At 54.6% G+C, this 17,676-nt stretch overlaps 4 protein-coding genes across 4 annotated transcripts; all 4 read right to left on the bottom strand.

Annotated features, from left to right (window-relative positions):
* Positions 1–146: 146 nt before the first annotated feature.
* LOC149917685 (RIMS-binding protein 3A-like) lies at positions 147–2,248 on the bottom strand. Its single transcript, XM_090142003.1, has one exon. It carries the CDS (start codon positions 2,246–2,248, stop codon positions 1,502–1,504), a length of 747 nt encoding a protein of 248 aa, XP_089998129.1. The 3' UTR covers positions 147–1,501.
* A 2,884-nt stretch (positions 2,249–5,132) lies between these two features.
* On the bottom strand, positions 5,133–8,099 carry LOC149917684 (uncharacterized). The gene is made up of 2 exons (XM_090141987.1): positions 5,836–8,099; positions 5,133–5,405 (listed from the first exon to the last, which is right to left on the bottom strand). Exons 1-2 carry the CDS (start codon positions 6,844–6,846, stop codon positions 5,133–5,135), a joined length of 1,284 nt encoding a protein of 427 aa, XP_089998113.1. The 5' UTR covers positions 6,847–8,099.
* Positions 8,100–9,457: 1,358 nt separating this feature from the next.
* On the bottom strand, positions 9,458–12,424 carry LOC149917683 (uncharacterized). Its single transcript, XM_090141986.1, has 2 exons — positions 10,161–12,424; positions 9,458–9,730 (listed from the first exon to the last, which is right to left on the bottom strand). Exons 1-2 carry the CDS (start codon positions 11,169–11,171, stop codon positions 9,458–9,460), a joined length of 1,284 nt encoding a protein of 427 aa, XP_089998112.1. The 5' UTR covers positions 11,172–12,424.
* Positions 12,425–13,142: 718 nt separating this feature from the next.
* On the bottom strand, positions 13,143–16,780 carry LOC149917682 (uncharacterized). The gene has a single exon (XM_090142002.1). It carries the CDS (start codon positions 15,493–15,495, stop codon positions 14,476–14,478), a length of 1,020 nt encoding a protein of 339 aa, XP_089998128.1. The 5' UTR covers positions 15,496–16,780; the 3' UTR covers positions 13,143–14,475.
* Positions 16,781–17,676: the final 896 nt, after the last annotated feature.

The raw sequence follows: 17,676 nt of genomic DNA, 5'->3' as shown, positions 1-17,676 counted from the left end.
ATGATTCCTTTCTCTCTCGATTCTAGTACTTGTAGGTAGAGCGCTTGAGAAAGACTTTGGAGGCTTTCTTCAGCCTCCAGAAAACAAGAAGACTTTACACGCTTTTGGGGTTTGGATATTTTGTATTTTGGGTTTTTTTTTTTTTTTTTTTTTTAATAATAAGGGTTTGTTTTGTTTTTAAGTCCAGTCCAATGTAATAAATTCTCAGTCATACAACAGATGAATTTTCAAGGTCTTGCTGCCGATGGACCACGCTCCACTTGAACATCAAGTGGAGCAGGAGGCAGACTTCATTCAGAAAAGTGGAATTTTGATGGGATGTTGCTGTCTTATGGAGAGGAATCTCTGTGTCCCGCAGGCTCAGCTAACAGGCGGACACAGATTTCTGGATGGTGACCATCACTCTGCCACCGCTCCTGCTGCCTAGTCTCTCTTCATCATCGGTATCCAGCAGGAGGTCACGAAGCTCTGGAGGCACGGTTGTATCCAGGTCATCATCTGAAACTTCTTCCACCAGATTGGAAGGGACCAGTGCTCTTGTGCCATCCGTCAGCTCTCCCAGAAACCAGCCATCCTCATCCACGTCTCCAAAGATGTGAACGTATTGTCCAGCAGTCAGTGGGAGCTCGTTTTCTGGGTCCTCATTAGGGCCCTCAAAAGGATTGTAGCTGGGACGAGCTAAGAATCTTCAAATTAGCGGTGATGTCCGTCTGCGAGTGTGCAGGCTGCAGACTGCCATCAGCCGCCCTTCCGACTCCTCCAACCCTTCCTGTGGGTTGGAGCATTCCTGTTCTGGGTTTTTGTGCATTACAGCTTTTTCCCAATCTCCTGGAGCTGCCTGCATTTCTCCTCCAGCCTCTTGCTGACTACCTCAAGTTTGGCCACAGCCTGCTGGAGCCTCTGCAGCTCCCGGCACACTTCTGGAGAGCGTCCCTCTCTCAGCAGGTGGTTCTGGGCCTGTAGGGCCTGGCTCTGCCTCTCCAAGTCGCTCAGGGCTCGTTGGAGGCAGCTGCGCTGCTCCAGCAGCTTGCTGCTTGTGCTGCCTGGGAGCCCCAGGTCTTCTTTGGACATCTCTGGCACCTAGAACCAGAAAATCATAGAATAACAGAACGGTTTGGGTAGGAAGGGGCCTTCAAGACTCTCCCGTTCCAAGCCCATGCCATGGGCAAAGACATCTTCCACTAGGTCAGGATGCCCAAACGTGCCTCCAGCCTGGCCTGGAGCACTGCCAGGGACGGGGCATCCGCAGCCTCTCTGGGCAGCCTGTGTCAGTGCCTCAGCACCCTCATGCTGCTGTGTCTTTCCTCCTTGTATCTCATCCATATCTCCCCTCTTCTACTTTCAAGGCATTGTCCTTTGTTGTATCACTACTATCCTGCCTTACAACAAGTCCCTCTCCAGCTTTCCCCAGTCCAGTCCTCCTTCAGGCACTGGAAGGCCACTCTGTGGTGTCCCCAGAGCCTCCTCTCCCCGTAACTGAACAAACCCCACTCTCTCAGTGTCATCTCACCTGGACATGAGCGTCCTTCACAGCCAGTCGACTGGAGCCCTGCTCTGCACGGTGGTGGCCCAGAGCTCCCTCTCTGTCCTGGGAGCAGGACATTCTGTGGCTTTCCACATGCTGGGGCTCACTCTCCCAGCTTCCCACGATGTACTGGTTGAACAGCCTCCTCTCCAGCTCCAGCTGATGCTGGAGCTGGCGGATGCAGGCGGGCTGGTCACCATCCCTCTCCCTGCGCAACTTGCTGAGGATGCTCTGCAGCTTGGCGCGAGCTGCCCTGCTGCTCCTGTGGGGGCTCTTCAGCTCCTTGGCCAGCTGCTGCTGCAGCTCACGAGCCTGGTGCAGGGCCACGTCACACTCCTGCTGCAGCAGCTCCTGCGTCGCATGCAGCTCGGCCTCCTTCCAGCGCAGCAGCTGCCGGATCTCCGTTGCCCGCTGCCGCTGCTCCCACTCCTTCAGCCGCTGCTCCTCCTCGGCCTGCTGCTTCTCCCAGGCACAATGCAGTCGGTCAGCCAGGAGCTGCCGCTCCCGCTCTGCCTCCCCCTGCAGCTCGCGTCTCTCGACGGCCCAGCGGCGCTGCGGCTCCTGGGAGCGGAGCCACTCGCCCTCCAGCTGGGCCCGCAGCGCCTCCAGCTCCCGCCTGTGCTCCTCCCGCTGCGCGGGGCAGGCCAGGGGCTGTGCCGGGCCCCGGCGGGGATTGGGCCGGCTGCGCTTTGCCTGTCGCCGTCCCGCGCTGCCCTGCAGCATGGTCACGGAGTTGTGAAGAGACCCTCGGCTGCCAAAAGCTGTGGCCAGAGGCCACCGATGGTCGCTCTCCTTCCCGGGGTTTGCAAGGACAGCTGCCCCTGACCTCGAAGCGCTCACTGCCTCTGGTCCCTGTCGCGAGGGTGTGCAGACAGTGAATGCTGTGCGGGGGTGCGCCAGCGGCCTTCTATGCTGCGTGCCTGCCTGGCACATAATGGAGGGCGGGGCAGTGACCTGCAGTGCTATTGGACAGTGCGGCCTTCTGGCCCAGCTCATAATGGAGGGTGGGGCTGTGGCCTTCTGCGCTATGGAGCAGGGCGGCCTTCTAGCCCCAGCTCAAAATGGAGACTGGGGCAGAGTGGTTTTAAGCTGCGTTGGGTGGTAGAGAGACGTCATGGTGTTGGGCAGAACTGCCTTCCACAGCGCTACGCCGTAGGACGACCTTTAGTGGTGCTGGGATATATGGTCTTCTCTGGCACTGGAGAAGAATAACAGTAGGCCATCCAACTCATTGTGATTTCCATTTAGATTCCAGTAAAGAAAATATCTCACCATACTTTCATGGTTTTGTGATTTTTGGTTTTCGGTATTCTACATTATAGCATCATGTTGTGCACTGGGAGTTAAAGTGTTCATGCTCCAGTTCCGGGTACCTGTCTCTGTACATCTCGGAAGCCATGGGATCTGGCCCTTCCTGGGTTGGGATCTCTTACTGCCTTGCAGTGGGTATAGGAGGGTGCTTCCCTAGATGTACCAAGCTTTTCAGGTTTGACTCGCTCTCAGTAACTCTCTTTCGCTCCTATTTTATTTGATTTATTAGTCTCAATTTCAATTAGATTGTCCCATATGTCGGCCTGACCCTACCCGCAGGGAGGTGTGCTGCCTCCCTGGGGCACGGGTCAGAGACATTTCCAGGAGACTTCCTGGTCTGATTCGCCCTTCCGATTATTACCCGTTATTGATAATCCAGGCTGGCAGTGACGAAGTTGCAGAGAGGAGTCTCAGAGCTATCAAGAAAGACTTCAGGGGACTGGGGCGGGTAGTCGAGGGAGCGGGTGTGCAGGTGGTGTTTTCTTCCATACCTTCAGTGGCAGGGCGGGATACTGAGAGATACCAAAAAACACACCTCATAAATAAATGGCTCAAAAGTTGGTGCAAATCCAGGGATTTTGGGTTTTTCGACCGTGTCAAAGGCCTTGCAGAAGTCCAGGTAGATGACATCCATCCCCCGTCTACCGAAGCCATCACTCCATCATAGAAGGCCACCAGACTGGTCGAGCACGATCTGCCCTTGGTGAAGCCATGCTGGCTGTCTCGAATCACCTCAGATCTATCTCGTATGTGCCTTAACATAGCTTCTAGAAGGATCTGCTCCATGATCTTCCCAGGCCCAGAGGTGAGGCAAAAGCTTCCCTGGACAACCAGGCTGATCGAGTCCATGCTCATCGGCATCTCCCGCAGGCACTCTTCCAGCTCTCACTGCCTTTTTGGCCCTCCCATGACCTGGCATCCCTCTGTCTGTGTCTCACCAGCTGTGTCACCGGAAGAGAATACAACACTAGAGAATGAAGAACTCACTTCTGGCTCCAAGGAATGTAACCCTGCTATCTCCCAGAGATCCCCGCTCTCTCAGTGTGACATCTCACTGGACATGAGTGTTCCTCACAGCCAGTCAGAAAAGCAAGCAGAGCCTGAGACCAAGGAGTCCCTCCCTGACGTGCAGCTCTCAGACAGCTTCCCTTACACAAAGTGCTGCCCCCAGCCGCATGCATTGTCACACGCACTTGTGTGGGCAGTTGGTGACTAGATGCAAAGGAGACTTGTTAAGTGCTCTGCTGACTTGTAGGGATGGATGGGAAATTACAAGGGGGGGCTTCAGCATGTATATAAAGGATGTAGGGACCTGCAATAAAGGATTTGGATTTGCATCGGAGTCCGTGCCTTCAGACAGTGCAAGCGCTATGCCTTATCACCCAATGGAAGCGGTCAAACAGCTGCTTTGGGACAGAATGTATTGCTCAGAAAGTGTGGTCTTCCAAGGTATTCCAGGCGTCCCAAAGAACAGAAGCAAGCAATGATGATTCCTTTCTCTCTCGATTCTAGTACTTGTAGGTAGAGCGCTTGAGAAAGACTTTGGAGGCTTTCCTCAGCCTCCAGAAAACAAGAAGACTTTACACGCTTTTGGGGTTTGGATATTTTGTATTTTGGTTTTTTTTTTTTTCTTTTTTTTTTTAATAATAAGGGTTTGTTTTGTTTTTAAGTCCAGTCCAATGTAATAAATTCTCAGTCATACAACAGATGAATTTTCAAGGTCTTGCTGCCGATGGACCACGCTCCACTTGAACATCAAGTGGAGCAGGAGGCAGACTTCATTCAGAAAAGTGGAATTTTGATGGGATGTTGCTGTCTTATGGAGAGGAATCTCTGTGTCCCGCAGGCTCAGCTAACAGGCGGACACAGATTTCTGGATGGTGACCATCACTCTGCCACCGCTCCTGCTGCCTAGTCTCTCTTCATCATCGGTATCCAGCAGGAGGTCACGAAGCTCTGGAGGCACGGTTGTATCCAGGTCATCATCTGAAACTTCTTCCACCAGATTGGAAGGGACCAGTGCTCTTGTGCCATCCGTCAGCTCTCCCAGAAACCAGCCATCCTCATCCACGTCTCCAAAGATGTGAACGTATTGTCCAGCAGTCAGTGGGAGCTCGTTTTCTGGGTCCTCATTAGGGCCCTCAAAAGGATTGTAGCTGGGACGAGCTAAGAATCTTCAAATTAGCGGTGATGTCCGTCTGCGAGTGTGCAGGCTGCAGACTGCCATCAGCCGCCCTTCCGACTCCTCCAACCCTTCCTGTGGGTTGGAGCATTCCTGTTCTGGGTTTTTTGTGCATTACAGCTTTTTCCCAATCTCCTGGAGCTGCCTGCATTTCTCCTCCAGCCTCTTGCTGACTACCTCAAGTTTGGCCACAGCCTGCTGGAGCCTCTGCAGCTCCCGGCACACTTCTGGAGAGCGTCCCTCTCTCAGCAGGTGGTTCTGGGCCTGTAGGGCCTGGCTCTGCCTCTCCAAGTCGCTCAGGGCTCGTTGGAGGCAGCTGCGCTGCTCCAGCAGCTTGCTGCTTGTGCTGCCTGGGAGCCCCAGGTCTTCTTTGGACATCTCTGGCACCTAGAACCAGAAAATCATAGAATAACAGAACGGTTTGGGTAGGAAGGGGCCTTCAAGACTCTCCCGTTCCAAGCCCATGCCATGGGCAAAGACATCTTCCACTAGGTCAGGATGCCCAAACGTGCCTCCAGCCTGGCCTGGAGCACTGCCAGGGACGGGGCATCCGCAGCCTCTCTGGGCAGCCTGTGTCAGTGCCTCAGCACCCTCATGCTGCTGTGTCTTTCCTCCTTGTATCTCATCCATATCTCCCCTCTTCTACTTTCAAGGCATTGTCCTTTGTTGTATCACTACTATCCTGCCTTACAACAAGTCCCTCTCCAGCTTTCCCCAGTCCAGTCCTCCTTCAGGCACTGGAAGGCCACTCTGTGGTGTCCCCAGAGCCTCCTCTCCCCGTAACTGAACAAACCCCACTCTCTCAGTGTCATCTCACCTGGACATGAGCGTCCTTCACAGCCAGTCGACTGGAGCCCTGCTCTGCACGGTGGTGGACCAGAGCTCCCTCTCTGTCCTGGGAGCAGGACATTCTGTGGCTTTCCACATGCTGGGGCTCACTCTCCCAGCTTCCCACGATGTACTGGTTGAACAGCCTCCTCTCCAGCTCCAGCTGATGCTGGAGCTGGCGGATGCAGGCGGGCTGGTCACCATCCCTCTCCCTGCGCAACTTGCTGAGGATGCTCTGCAGCTTGGCGCGAGCTGCCCTGCTGCTCCTGTGGGGGCTCTTCAGCTCCTTGGCCAGCTGCTGCTGCAGCTCACGAGCCTGGTGCAGGGCCACGTCACACTCCTGCTGCAGCAGCTCCTGCGTCGCATGCAGCTCGGCCTCCTTCCAGCGCAGCAGCTGCCGGATCTCCGTTGCCCGCTGCCGCTGCTCCCACTCCTTCAGCCACTGCTCCTCCTCGGCCTGCTGCTTTTCCCAGGCACAATGCAGTCGGTCAGCCAGGAGCTGCCGCTCCCGCTCTGCCTCCCCCTGCAGCTCGCGTCTCTCGACGGCCCAGCGGCGCTGCGGCTCCTGGGAGCGGAGCCGCTCGCCCTCCAGCTGGGCCCGCAGCGCCTCCAGCTCCCGCCTGTGCTCCTCCCGCTGCGCGGGGCAGGCCGGGGGCTGTGCCGGGCCCCAGCGGGGATTGGGCCGGCTGCGCTTTGCCTGTCGCCGTCCCGCGCTGCCCTGCAGCATGGTCACGGAGTTGTGAAGAGACCCTCGGCCGCCAAAAGCTGTGGCCAGAGGCCACCGATGGTCGCTCTCCTTCCCGGGGTTTGCAAGGACAGCTGCCCCTGACCTCGAAGCGCTCACTGCCTCTGGTCCCTGTCGCGAGGGTGTGCAGACAGTGAATGCTGTGCGGGGGTGCGCCAGCGGCCTTCTATGCTGCGTGCCTGCCTGGCACATAATGGAGGGCGGGGCAGTGACCTGCAGTGCTATTGGACAGTGCGGCCTTCTGGCCCAGCTCATAATGGAGGGTGGGGCTGTGGCCTTCTGCGCTATGGAGCAGGGCGGCCTTCTAGCCCCAGCTCAAAATGGAGACTGGGGCAGAGTGGTTTTAAGCTGCGTTGGGTGGTAGAGAGACGTCATGGTGTTGGGCAGAACTGCCTTCCACAGCGCTACGCCGTAGGACGACCTTTAGTGGTGCTGGGATATATGGTCTTCTCTGGCACTGGAGAAGAATAACAGTAGGCCATCCAACTCATTGTGATTTCCATTTAGATTCCAGTAAAGAAAATATCTCACCATACTTTCATGGTTTTGTGATTTTTGGTTTTCGGTATTCTACATTATAGCATCATGTTGTGCACTGGGAGTTAAAGTGTTCATGCTCCAGTTCCGGGTACCTGTCTCTGTACATCTCGGAAGCCATGGGATCTGGCCCTTCCTGGGTTGGGATCTCTTACTGCCTTGCAGTGGGTATAGGAGGGTGCTTCCCTAGATGTACCAAGCTTTTCAGGTTTGACTCGCTCTCAGTAACTCTCTTTCGCTCCTATTTTATTTGATTTATTAGTCTCAATTTCAATTAGATTGTCCCATATGTCGGCCTGACCCTACCCGCAGGGAGGTGTGCTGCCTCCCTGGGGCACGGGTCAGAGACATTTCCAGGAGACTTCCTGGTCTGATTCGCCCTTCTGATTATTACCCGTTATTGATAATCCAGGCTGGCAGTGACGAAGTTGCAGAGAGGAGTCTCAGAGCTATCAAGAAAGACTTCAGGGGACTGGGGCGGGTAGTCGAGGGAGCGGGTGTGCAGGTGGTGTTTTCTTCCATACCTTCAGTGGCAGGGCGGGATACTGAGAGATACCAAAAAACACACCTCATAAATAAATGGCTCAAAAGTTGGTGCAAATCCAGGGATTTTGGGTTTTTCGACCGTGTCAAAGGCCTTGCAGAAGTCCAGGTAGATGACATCCATCCCCCGTCTACCGAAGCCATCACTCCATCATAGAAGGCCACCAGACTGGTCGAGCACGATCTGCCCTTGGTGAAGCCATGCTGGCTGTCTCGAATCACCTCAGATCTATCTCGTATGTGCCTTAACATAGCTTCTAGAAGGATCTGCTCCATGATCTTCCCAGGCCCAGAGGTGAGGCAAAAGCTTCCCTGGACAACCAGGCTGATTGAGTCCATGCTCATCGGCATCTCCCGCAGGCACTCTTCCAGCTCTCACTGCCTTTTTGGCCCTCCCATGACCTGGCATCCCTCTGTCTGTGTCTCACCAGCTGTGTCACCGGAAGAGAATACAACACTAGAGAATGCAGAACTCACTTCTGGCTCCAAGGAATGTAACCCTGCTATCTCCCAGAGATCCCCGCTCTCTCAGTGTGACATCTCACTGGACATGAGTGTTCCTCACAGCCAGTCAGAAAAGCAAGCAGAGCCTGAGACCAAGGAGTCCCTCCCTGACGTGCAGCTCTCAGACAGCTTCCCTTACACAAAGTGCTGCCCCCAGCCGCATGCATTGTCACACGCACTTGTGTGGGCAGTTGGTGACTAGATGCAAAGGAGACTTGTTAAGTGCTCTGCTGACTTGTAGGGATGGATGGGAAATTACAAGGGGGGGCTTCAGCATGTATATAAAGGATGTAGGGACCTGCAATAAAGGATTTGGATTTGCATCGGAGTCCGTGCCTTCAGACAGTGCAAGCGCTATGCCTTATCACCCAATGGAAGCGGTCAAACAGCTGCTTTGGGACAGAATGTATTGCTCAGAAAGTGTGGTCTTCCAAGGTATTCCAGGCGTCCCAAAGAACAGAAGCAAGCAATGATGATTCCTTTCTCTCTCGATTCTAGTACTTGTAGGTAGAGCGCTTGAGAAAGACTTTGGAGGCTTTCCTCAGCCTCCAGAAAACAAGAAGACTTTACACGCTTTTGGGGTTTGGATATTTTGTATTTTGGTTTTTTTTTTTTTCTTTTTTTTTTTAATAATAAGGGTTTGTTTTGTTTTTAAGTCCAGTCCAATGTAATAAATTCTCAGTCATACAACAGATGAATTTTCAAGGTCTTGCTGCCGATGGACCACGCTCCACTTGAACATCAAGTGGAGCAGGAGGCAGACTTCATTCAGAAAAGTGGAATTTTGATGGGATGTTGCTGTCTTATGGAGAGGAATCTCTGTGTCCCGCAGGCTCAGCTAACAGGCGGACACAGATTTCTGGATGGTGACCATCACTCTGCCACCGCTCCTGCTGCCTAGTCTCTCTTCATCATCGGTATCCAGCAGGAGGTCACGAAGCTCTGGAGGCACGGTTGTATCCAGGTCATCATCTGAAACTTCTTCCACCAGATTGGAAGGGACCAGTGCTCTTGTGCCATCCGTCAGCTCTCCCAGAAACCAGCCATCCTCATCCACGTCTCCAAAGATGTGAACGTATTGTCCAGCAGTCAGTGGGAGCTCGTTTTCTGGGTCCTCATTAGGGCCCTCAAAAGGATTGTAGCTGGGACGAGCTAAGAATCTTCAAATTAGCGGTGATGTCCGTCTGCGAGTGTGCAGGCTGCAGACTGCCATCAGCCGCCCTTCCGACTCCTCCAACCCTTCCTGTGGGTTGGAGCATTCCTGTTCTGGGTTTTTTGTGCATTACAGCTTTTTCCCAATCTCCTGGAGCTGCCTGCATTTCTCCTCCAGCCTCTTGCTGACTACCTCAAGTTTGGCCACAGCCTGCTGGAGCCTCTGCAGCTCCCGGCACACTTCTGGAGAGCGTCCCTCTCTCAGCAGGTGGTTCTGGGCCTGTAGGGCCTGGCTCTGCCTCTCCAAGTCGCTCAGGGCTCGTTGGAGGCAGCTGCGCTGCTCCAGCAGCTTGCTGCTTGTGCTGCCTGGGAGCCCCAGGTCTTCTTTGGACATCTCTGGCACCTAGAACCAGAAAATCATAGAATAACAGAACGGTTTGGGTAGGAAGGGGCCTTCAAGACTCTCCCGTTCCAAGCCCATGCCATGGGCAAAGACATCTTCCACTAGGTCAGGATGCCCAAACGTGCCTCCAGCCTGGCCTGGAGCACTGCCAGGGACGGGGCATCCGCAGCCTCTCTGGGCAGCCTGTGTCAGTGCCTCAGCACCCTCATGCTGCTGTGTCTTTCCTCCTTGTATCTCATCCATATCTCCCCTCTTCTACTTTCAAGGCATTGTCCTTTGTTGTATCACTACTATCCTGCCTTACAACAAGTCCCTCTCCAGCTTTCCCCAGTCCAGTCCTCCTTCAGGCACTGGAAGGCCACTCTGTGGTGTCCCCAGAGCCTCCTCTCCCCGTAACTGAACAAACCCCACTCTCTCAGTGTCATCTCACCTGGACATGAGCGTCCTTCACAGCCAGTCGACTGGAGCCCTGCTCTGCACGGTGGTGGACCAGAGCTCCCTCTCTGTCCTGGGAGCAGGACATTCTGTGGCTTTCCACATGCTGGGGCTCACTCTCCCAGCTTCCCACGATGTACTGGTTGAACAGCCTCCTCTCCAGCTCCAGCTGATGCTGGAGCTGGCGGATGCAGGCGGGCTGGTCACCATCCCTCTCCCTGCGCAACTTGCTGAGGATGCTCTGCAGCTTGGCGCGAGCTGCCCTGCTGCTCCTGTGGGGGCTCTTCAGCTCCTTGGCCAGCTGCTGCTGCAGCTCACGAGCCTGGTGCAGGGCCACGTCACACTCCTGCTGCAGCAGCTCCTGCGTCGCATGCAGCTCGGCCTCCTTCCAGCGCAGCAGCTGCCGGATCTCCGTTGCCCGCTGCCGCTGCTCCCACTCCTTCAGCCACTGCTCCTCCTCGGCCTGCTGCTTCTCCCAGGCACAATGCAGTCGGTCAGCCAGGAGCTGCCGCTCCCGCTCTGCCTCCCCCTGCAGCTCGCGTCTCTCGACGGCCCAGCGGCGCTGCGGCTCCTGGGAGCGGAGCCGCTCGCCCTCCAGCTGGGCCCGCAGCGCCTCCAGCTCCCGCCTGTGCTCCTCCCGCTGCGCGGGGCAGGCCGGGGGCTGTGCCGGGCCCCAGCGGGGATTGGGCCGGCTGCGCTTTGCCTGTCGCCGTCCCGCGCTGCCCTGCAGCATGGTCACGGAGTTGTGAAGAGACCCTCGGCCGCCAAAAGCTGTGGCCAGAGGCCACCGATGGTCGCTCTCCTTCCCGGGGTTTGCAAGGACAGCTGCCCCTGACCTCGAAGCGCTCACTGCCTCTGGTCCCTGTCGCGAGGGTGTGCAGACAGTGAATGCTGTGCGGGGGTGCGCCAGCGGCCTTCTATGCTGCGTGCCTGCCTGGCACATAATGGAGGGCGGGGCAGTGACCTGCAGTGCTATTGGACAGTGCGGCCTTCTGGCCCAGCTCATAATGGAGGGTGGGGCTGTGGCCTTCTGCGCTATGGAGCAGGGCGGCCTTCTAGCCCCAGCTCAAAATGGAGACTGGGGCAGAGTGGTTTTAAGCTGCGTTGGGTGGTAGAGAGACGTCATGGTGTTGGGCAGAACTGCCTTCCACAGCGCTACGCCGTAGGACGACCTTTAGTGGTGCTGGGATATATGGTCTTCTCTGGCACTGGAGAAGAATAACAGTAGGCCATCCAACTCATTGTGATTTCCATTTAGATTCCAGTAAAGAAAATATCTCACCATACTTTCATGGTTTTGTGATTTTTGGTTTTCGGTATTCTACATTATAGCATCATGTTGTGCACTGGGAGTTAAAGTGTTCATGCTCCAGTTCCGGGTACCTGTCTCTGTACATCTCGGAAGCCATGGGATCTGGCCCTTCCTGGGTTGGGATCTCTTACTGCCTTGCAGTGGGTATAGGAGGGTGCTTCCCTAGATGTACCAAGCTTTTCAGGTTTGACTCGCTCTCAGTAACTCTCTTTCGCTCCTATTTTATTTGATTTATTAGTCTCAATTTCAATTAGATTGTCCCATATGTCGGCCTGACCCTACCCGCAGGGAGGTGTGCTGCCTCCCTGGGGCACGGGTCAGAGACATTTCCAGGAGACTTCCTGGTCTGATTCGCCCTTCTGATTATTACCCGTTATTGATAATCCAGGCTGGCAGTGACGAAGTTGCAGAGAGGAGTCTCAGAGCTATCAAGAAAGACTTCAGGGGACTGGGGCGGGTAGTCGAGGGAGCGGGTGTGCAGGTGGTGTTTTCTTCCATACCTTCAGTGGCAGGGCGGGATACTGAGAGATACCAAAAAACACACCTCATAAATAAATGGCTCAAAAGTTGGTGCAAATCCAGGGATTTTGGGTTTTTCGACCGTGTCAAAGGCCTTGCAGAAGTCCAGGTAGATGACATCCATCCCCCGTCTACCGAAGCCATCACTCCATCATAGAAGGCCACCAGACTGGTCGAGCACGATCTGCCCTTGGTGAAGCCATGCTGGCTGTCTCGAATCACCTCAGATCTATCTCGTATGTGCCTTAACATAGCTTCTAGAAGGATCTGCTCCATGATCTTCCCAGGCCCAGAGGTGAGGCAAAAGCTTCCCTGGACAACCAGGCTGATTGAGTCCATGCTCATCGGCATCTCCCGCAGGCACTCTTCCAGCTCTCACTGCCTTTTTGGCCCTCCCATGACCTGGCATCCCTCTGTCTGTGTCTCACCAGCTGTGTCACCGGAAGAGAATACAACACTAGAGAATGCAGAACTCACTTCTGGCTCCAAGGAATGTAACCCTGCTATCTCCCAGAGATCCCCGCTCTCTCAGTGTGACATCTCACTGGACATGAGTGTTCCTCACAGCCAGTCAGAAAAGCAAGCAGAGCCTGAGACCAAGGAGTCCCTCCCTGACGTGCAGCTCTCAGACAGCTTCCCTTACACAAAGTGCTGCCCCCAGCCGCATGCATTGTCACACGCACTTGTGTGGGCAGTTGGTGACTAGATGCAAAGGAGACTTGTTAAGTGCTCTGCTGACTTGTAGGGATGGATGGGAAATTACAAGGGGGGGCTTCAGCATGTATATAAAGGATGTAGGGACCTGCAATAAAGGATTTGGATTTGCATCGGAGTCCGTGCCTTCAGACAGTGCAAGCGCTATGCCTTATCACCCAATGGAAGCGGTCAAACAGCTGCTTTGGGACAGAATGTATTGCTCAGAAAGTGTGGTCTTCCAAGGTATTCCAGGCGTCCCAAAGAACAGAAGCAAGCAATGATGATTCCTTTCTCTCTCGATTCTAGTACTTGTAGGTAGAGCGCTTGAGAAAGACTTTGGAGGCTTTCCTCAGCCTCCAGAAAACAAGAAGACTTTACACGCTTTTGGGGTTTGGATATTTTGTATTTTGGTTTTTTTTTTTTTCTTTTTTTTTTTAATAATAAGGGTTTGTTTTGTTTTTAAGTCCAGTCCAATGTAATAAATTCTCAGTCATACAACAGATGAATTTTCAAGGTCTTGCTGCCGATGGACCACGCTCCACTTGAACATCAAGTGGAGCAGGAGGCAGACTTCATTCAGAAAAGTGGAATTTTGATGGGATGTTGCTGTCTTATGGAGAGGAATCTCTGTGTCCCGCAGGCTCAGCTAACAGGCGGACACAGATTTCTGGATGGTGACCATCACTCTGCCACCGCTCCTGCTGCCTAGTCTCTCTTCATCATCGGTATCCAGCAGGAGGTCACGAAGCTCTGGAGGCACGGTTGTATCCAGGTCATCATCTGAAACTTCTTCCACCAGATTGGAAGGGACCAGTGCTCTTGTGCCATCCGTCAGCTCTCCCAGAAACCAGCCATCCTCATCCACGTCTCCAAAGATGTGAACGTATTGTCCAGCAGTCAGTGGGAGCTCGTTTTCTGGGTCCTCATTAGGGCCCTCAAAAGGATTGTAGCTGGGACGAGCTAAGAATCTTCAAATTAGCGGTGATGTCCATCTGCGAGTGTGCAGGCTGCAGACTGCCATCAGCCGCCCTTCCGACTCCTCCAACCCTTCCTGTGGGTTGGAGCATTCCTGTTCTGGGTTTTTGTGCATTACAGCTTTTTCCCAATCTCCTGGAGCTGCCTGCATTTCTCCTCCAGCCTCTTGCTGACTACCTCAAGTTTGGCCACAGCCTGCTGGAGCCTCTGCAGCTCCCGGCACACTTCTGGAGAGCGTCCCTCTCTCAGCAGGTGGTTCTGGGCCTGTAGGGCCTGGCTCTGCCTCTCCAAGTCGCTCAGGGCTCGTTGGAGGCAGCTGCGCTGCTCCAGCAGCTTGCTGCTTGTGCTGCCTGGGAGCCCCAGGTCTTCTTTGGACATCTCTGGCACCTAGAACCAGAAAATCATAGAATAACAGAACGGTTTGGGTAGGAAGGGGCCTTCAAGACTCTCCCGTTCCAAGCCCATGCCATGGGCAAAGACATCTTCCACTAGGTCAGGTTGCCCAAACGTGCCTCCAGCCTGGCCTGGAGCACTGCCAGGGACGGGGCATCCGCAGCCTCTCTGGGCAGCCTGTGTCAGTGCCTCAGCACCCTCATGCTGCTGTGTCTTTCCTCCTTGTATCTCATCCATATCTCCCCTCTTCTACTTTCAAGGCATTGTCCTTTGTTGTATCACTACTATCCTGCCTTACAACAAGTCCCTCTCCAGCTTTCCCCAGTCCAGTCCTCCTTCAGGCACTGGAAGGCCACTCTGTGGTGTCCCCAGAGCCTCCTCTCCCCGTGGCTGAACAAACCCCACTCTCTCAGTGTCATCTCACCTGGACATGAGCGTCCTTCACAGCCAGTCGACTGGAGCCCTGCTCTGCACGGTGGTGGCCCAGAGCTCCCTCTCTGTCCTGGGAGCAGGACATTCTGTGGCTTTCCACATGCTGGGGCTCACTCTCCCAGCTTCCCACGATGTACTGGTTGAACAGCCTCCTCTCCAGCTCCAGCTGATGCTGGAGCTGGCGGATGCAGGCGGGCTGGTCACCATCCCTCTCCCTGCGCAACTTGCTGAGGATGCTCTGCAGCTTGGCGCGAGCTGCCCTGCTGCTCCTGTGGGGGCTCTTCAGCTCCTTGGCCAGCTGCTGCTGCAGCTCACGAGCCTGGTGCAGGGCCACGTCACACTCCTGCTGCAGCAGTTCCTGCGTCGCATGCAGCTCGGCCTCCTTCCAGCGCAGCAGCTGCCGGATCTCCGTTGCCCGCTGCCGCTGCTCCCACTCCTTCAGCCGCTGCTCCTCCTCGGCCTGCTGCTTCTCCCAGGCACAATGCAGTCGGTCAGCCAGGAGCTGCCGCTCCCGCTCTGCCTCCCCCTGCAGCTCGCGTCTCTCGACGGCCCAGCGGCGCTGCGGCTCCTGGGAGCGGAGCCGCTCGCCCTCCAGCTGGGCCCGCAGCGCCTCCAGCTCCCGCCTGTGCTCCTCCCGCTGCGCGGGGCAGGCCGGGGGCTGTGCCGGGCCCCGGCGGGGATTGGGCCGGCTGCGCTTTGCCTGTCGCCGTCCCGCGCTGCCCTGCAGCATGGTCACGGAGTTGTGAAGAGACCCTCGGCCGCCAAAAGCTGTGGCCAGAGGCCACCGATGGTCGCTCTCCTTCCCGGGGTTTGCAAGGACAGCTGCCCCTGACCTCGAAGCGCTCACTGCCTCTGGTCCCTGTCGCGAGGGTGTGCAGACAGTGAATGCTGTGCGGGGGTGCGCCAGCGGCCTTCTATGCTGCGTGCCTGCCTGGCACATAATGGAGGGCGGGGCAGTGACCTGCAGTGCTATTGGACAGTGCGGCCTTCTGGCCCAGCTCATAATGGAGGGTGGGGCTGTGGCCTTCTGCGCTATGGAGCAGGGCGGCCTTCTAGCCCCAGCTCAAAATGGAGACTGGGGCAGAGTGGTTTTAAGCTGCGTTGGGTGGTAGAGAGACGTCATGGTGTTGGGCAGAACTGCCTTCCACAGCGCTACGCCGTAGGACGACCTTTAGTGGTGCTGGGATATATGGTCTTCTCTGGCACTGGAGAAGAATAACAGTAGGCCATCCAACTCATTGTGATTTCCATTTAGATTCCAGTAAAGAAAATATCTCACCATACTTTCATGGTTTTGTGATTTTTGGTTTTCGGTATTCTACATTATAGCATCATGTTGTGCACTGGGAGTTAAAGTGTTCATGCTCCAGTTCCGGGTACCTGTCTCTGTACATCTCGGAAGCCATGGGATCTGGCCCTTCCTGGGTTGGGATCTCTTACTGCCTTGCAGTGGGTATAGGAGGGTGCTTCCCTAGATGTACCAAGCTTTTCAGGTTTGACTCGCTCTCAGTAACTCTCTTTCGCTCCTATTTTATTTGATTTATTAGTCTCAATTTCAATTAGATTGTCCCATATGTCGGCCTGACCCTACCCGCAGGGAGGTGTGCTGCCTCCCTGGGGCACGGGTCAGAGACATTTCCAGGAGACTTCCTGGTCTGATTCGCCCTTCCGATTATTACCCGTTATTGATAATCCAGGCTGGCAGTGACGAAGTTGCAGAGAGGAGTCTCAGAGCTATCAAGAAAGACTTCAGGGGACTGGGGCGGGTAGTCGAGGGAGCGGGTGTGCAGGTGGTGTTTTCTTCCATACCTTCAGTGGCAGGGCGGGATACTGAGAGATACCAAAAAACACACCTCATAAATAAATGGCTCAAAAGTTGGTGCAAATCCAGGGATTTTGGGTTTTTCGACCGTGTCAAAGGCCTTGCAGAAGTCCAGGTAGATGACATCCATCCCCCGTCTACCGAAGCCATCACTCCATCATAGAAGGCCACCAGACTGGTCGAGCACGATCTGCCCTTGGTGAAGCCATGCTGGCTGTCTCGAATCACCTCAGATCTATCTCGTATGTGCCTTAACATAGCTTCTAGAAGGATCTGCTCCATGATCTTCCCAGGCCCAGAGGTGAGGCAAAAGCTTCCCTGGACAACCAGGCTGATCGAGTCCATGCTCATCGGCATCTCCCGCAGGCACTCTTCCAGCTCTCACTGCCTTTTTGGCCCTCCCATGACCTGGCATCCCTCTGTCTGTGTCTCACCAGCTGTGTCACCGGAAGAGAATACAACACTAGAGAATGAAGAACTCACTTCTGGCTCCAAGGAATGTAACCCTGCTATCTCCCAGAGATCCCCGCTCTCTCAGTGTGACATCTCACTGGACATGAGTGTTCCTCACAGCCAGTCAGAAAAGCAAGCAGAGCCTGAGACCAAGGAGTCCCTCCCTGACGTGCAGCTCTCAGACAGCTTCCCTTACACAAAGTGCTGCCCCCAGCCGCATGCATTGTCACACGCACTTGTGTGGGCAGTTGGTGACTAGATGCAAAGGAGACTTGTTAAGTGCTCTGCTGACTTGTAGGGATGGATGGGAAATTACAAGGGGGGGCTTCAGCATGTATATAAAGGATGTAGGGACCTGCAATAAAGGATTTGGATTTGCATCGGAGTCCGTGCCTTCAGACAGTGCAAGCGCTATGCCTTATCACCCAATGGAAGCGGTCAAACAGCTGCTTTGGGACAGAATGTATTGCTCAGAAAGTGTGGTCTTCCAAGGTATTCCAGGCGTCCCAAAGAACAGAAGCAAGCAATGATGATTCCTTTCTCTCTCGATTCTAGTACTTGTAGGTAGAGCGCTTGAGAAAGACTTTGGAGGCTTTCCTCAGCCTCCAGAAAACAAGAAGACTTTACACGCTTTTGGGGTTTGGATATTTTGTATTTTGGGTTTTTTTTTTTTTTTTTTTTTTTTTTAATAATAAGGGTTTGTTTTGTTTTTAAGTCCAGTCCAATGTAATAAATTCTCAGTCATACAACAGCTGAATTTTCAAGGTCTTGCTGCCGATGGACCACGCTCCACTTGAACATCAAGTGGAGCAGGAGGCAGACTTCATTCAGAAAAGTGGAATTTTGATGGGATGTTGCTGTCTTATGGAGAGGAATCTCTGTGTCCCGCAGGCTCAGCTAACAGGCGGA

Source organism: Phasianus colchicus, chromosome 5 (assembly GCF_987193195.1).
Source record: "Phasianus colchicus chromosome 5, bPhaCol1.hap1.1, whole genome shotgun sequence".
Lineage (NCBI taxonomy): Eukaryota > Metazoa > Chordata > Aves > Galliformes > Phasianidae > Phasianus > Phasianus colchicus.
This window is presented reverse-complemented; position numbering and strand designations above follow the sequence as displayed.

Excerpts from the sequence above, each read along its gene's own strand:
- LOC149917685 (XM_090142003.1), bottom strand. The coding sequence starts at position 2,248 with ATGCTGCAGGGCAGCGCGGGACGGCGACAGGCAAAGCGCAGCCGGCCC.
- LOC149917684 (XM_090141987.1), bottom strand. The coding sequence starts at position 6,846 with ATGAGCTGGGCCAGAAGGCCGCACTGTCCAATAGCACTGCAGGTCACT. Across the intron at positions 5,406-5,835 it reads TGAAGGACGCTCATGTCCAG|GTGCCAGAGATGTCCAAAGA; the intron begins GTGAGATGACAC and ends TTCTGGTTCTAG.
- LOC149917683 (XM_090141986.1), bottom strand. The coding sequence starts at position 11,171 with ATGAGCTGGGCCAGAAGGCCGCACTGTCCAATAGCACTGCAGGTCACT. Across the intron at positions 9,731-10,160 it reads TGAAGGACGCTCATGTCCAG|GTGCCAGAGATGTCCAAAGA; the intron begins GTGAGATGACAC and ends TTCTGGTTCTAG.
- LOC149917682 (XM_090142002.1), bottom strand. The coding sequence starts at position 15,495 with ATGAGCTGGGCCAGAAGGCCGCACTGTCCAATAGCACTGCAGGTCACT.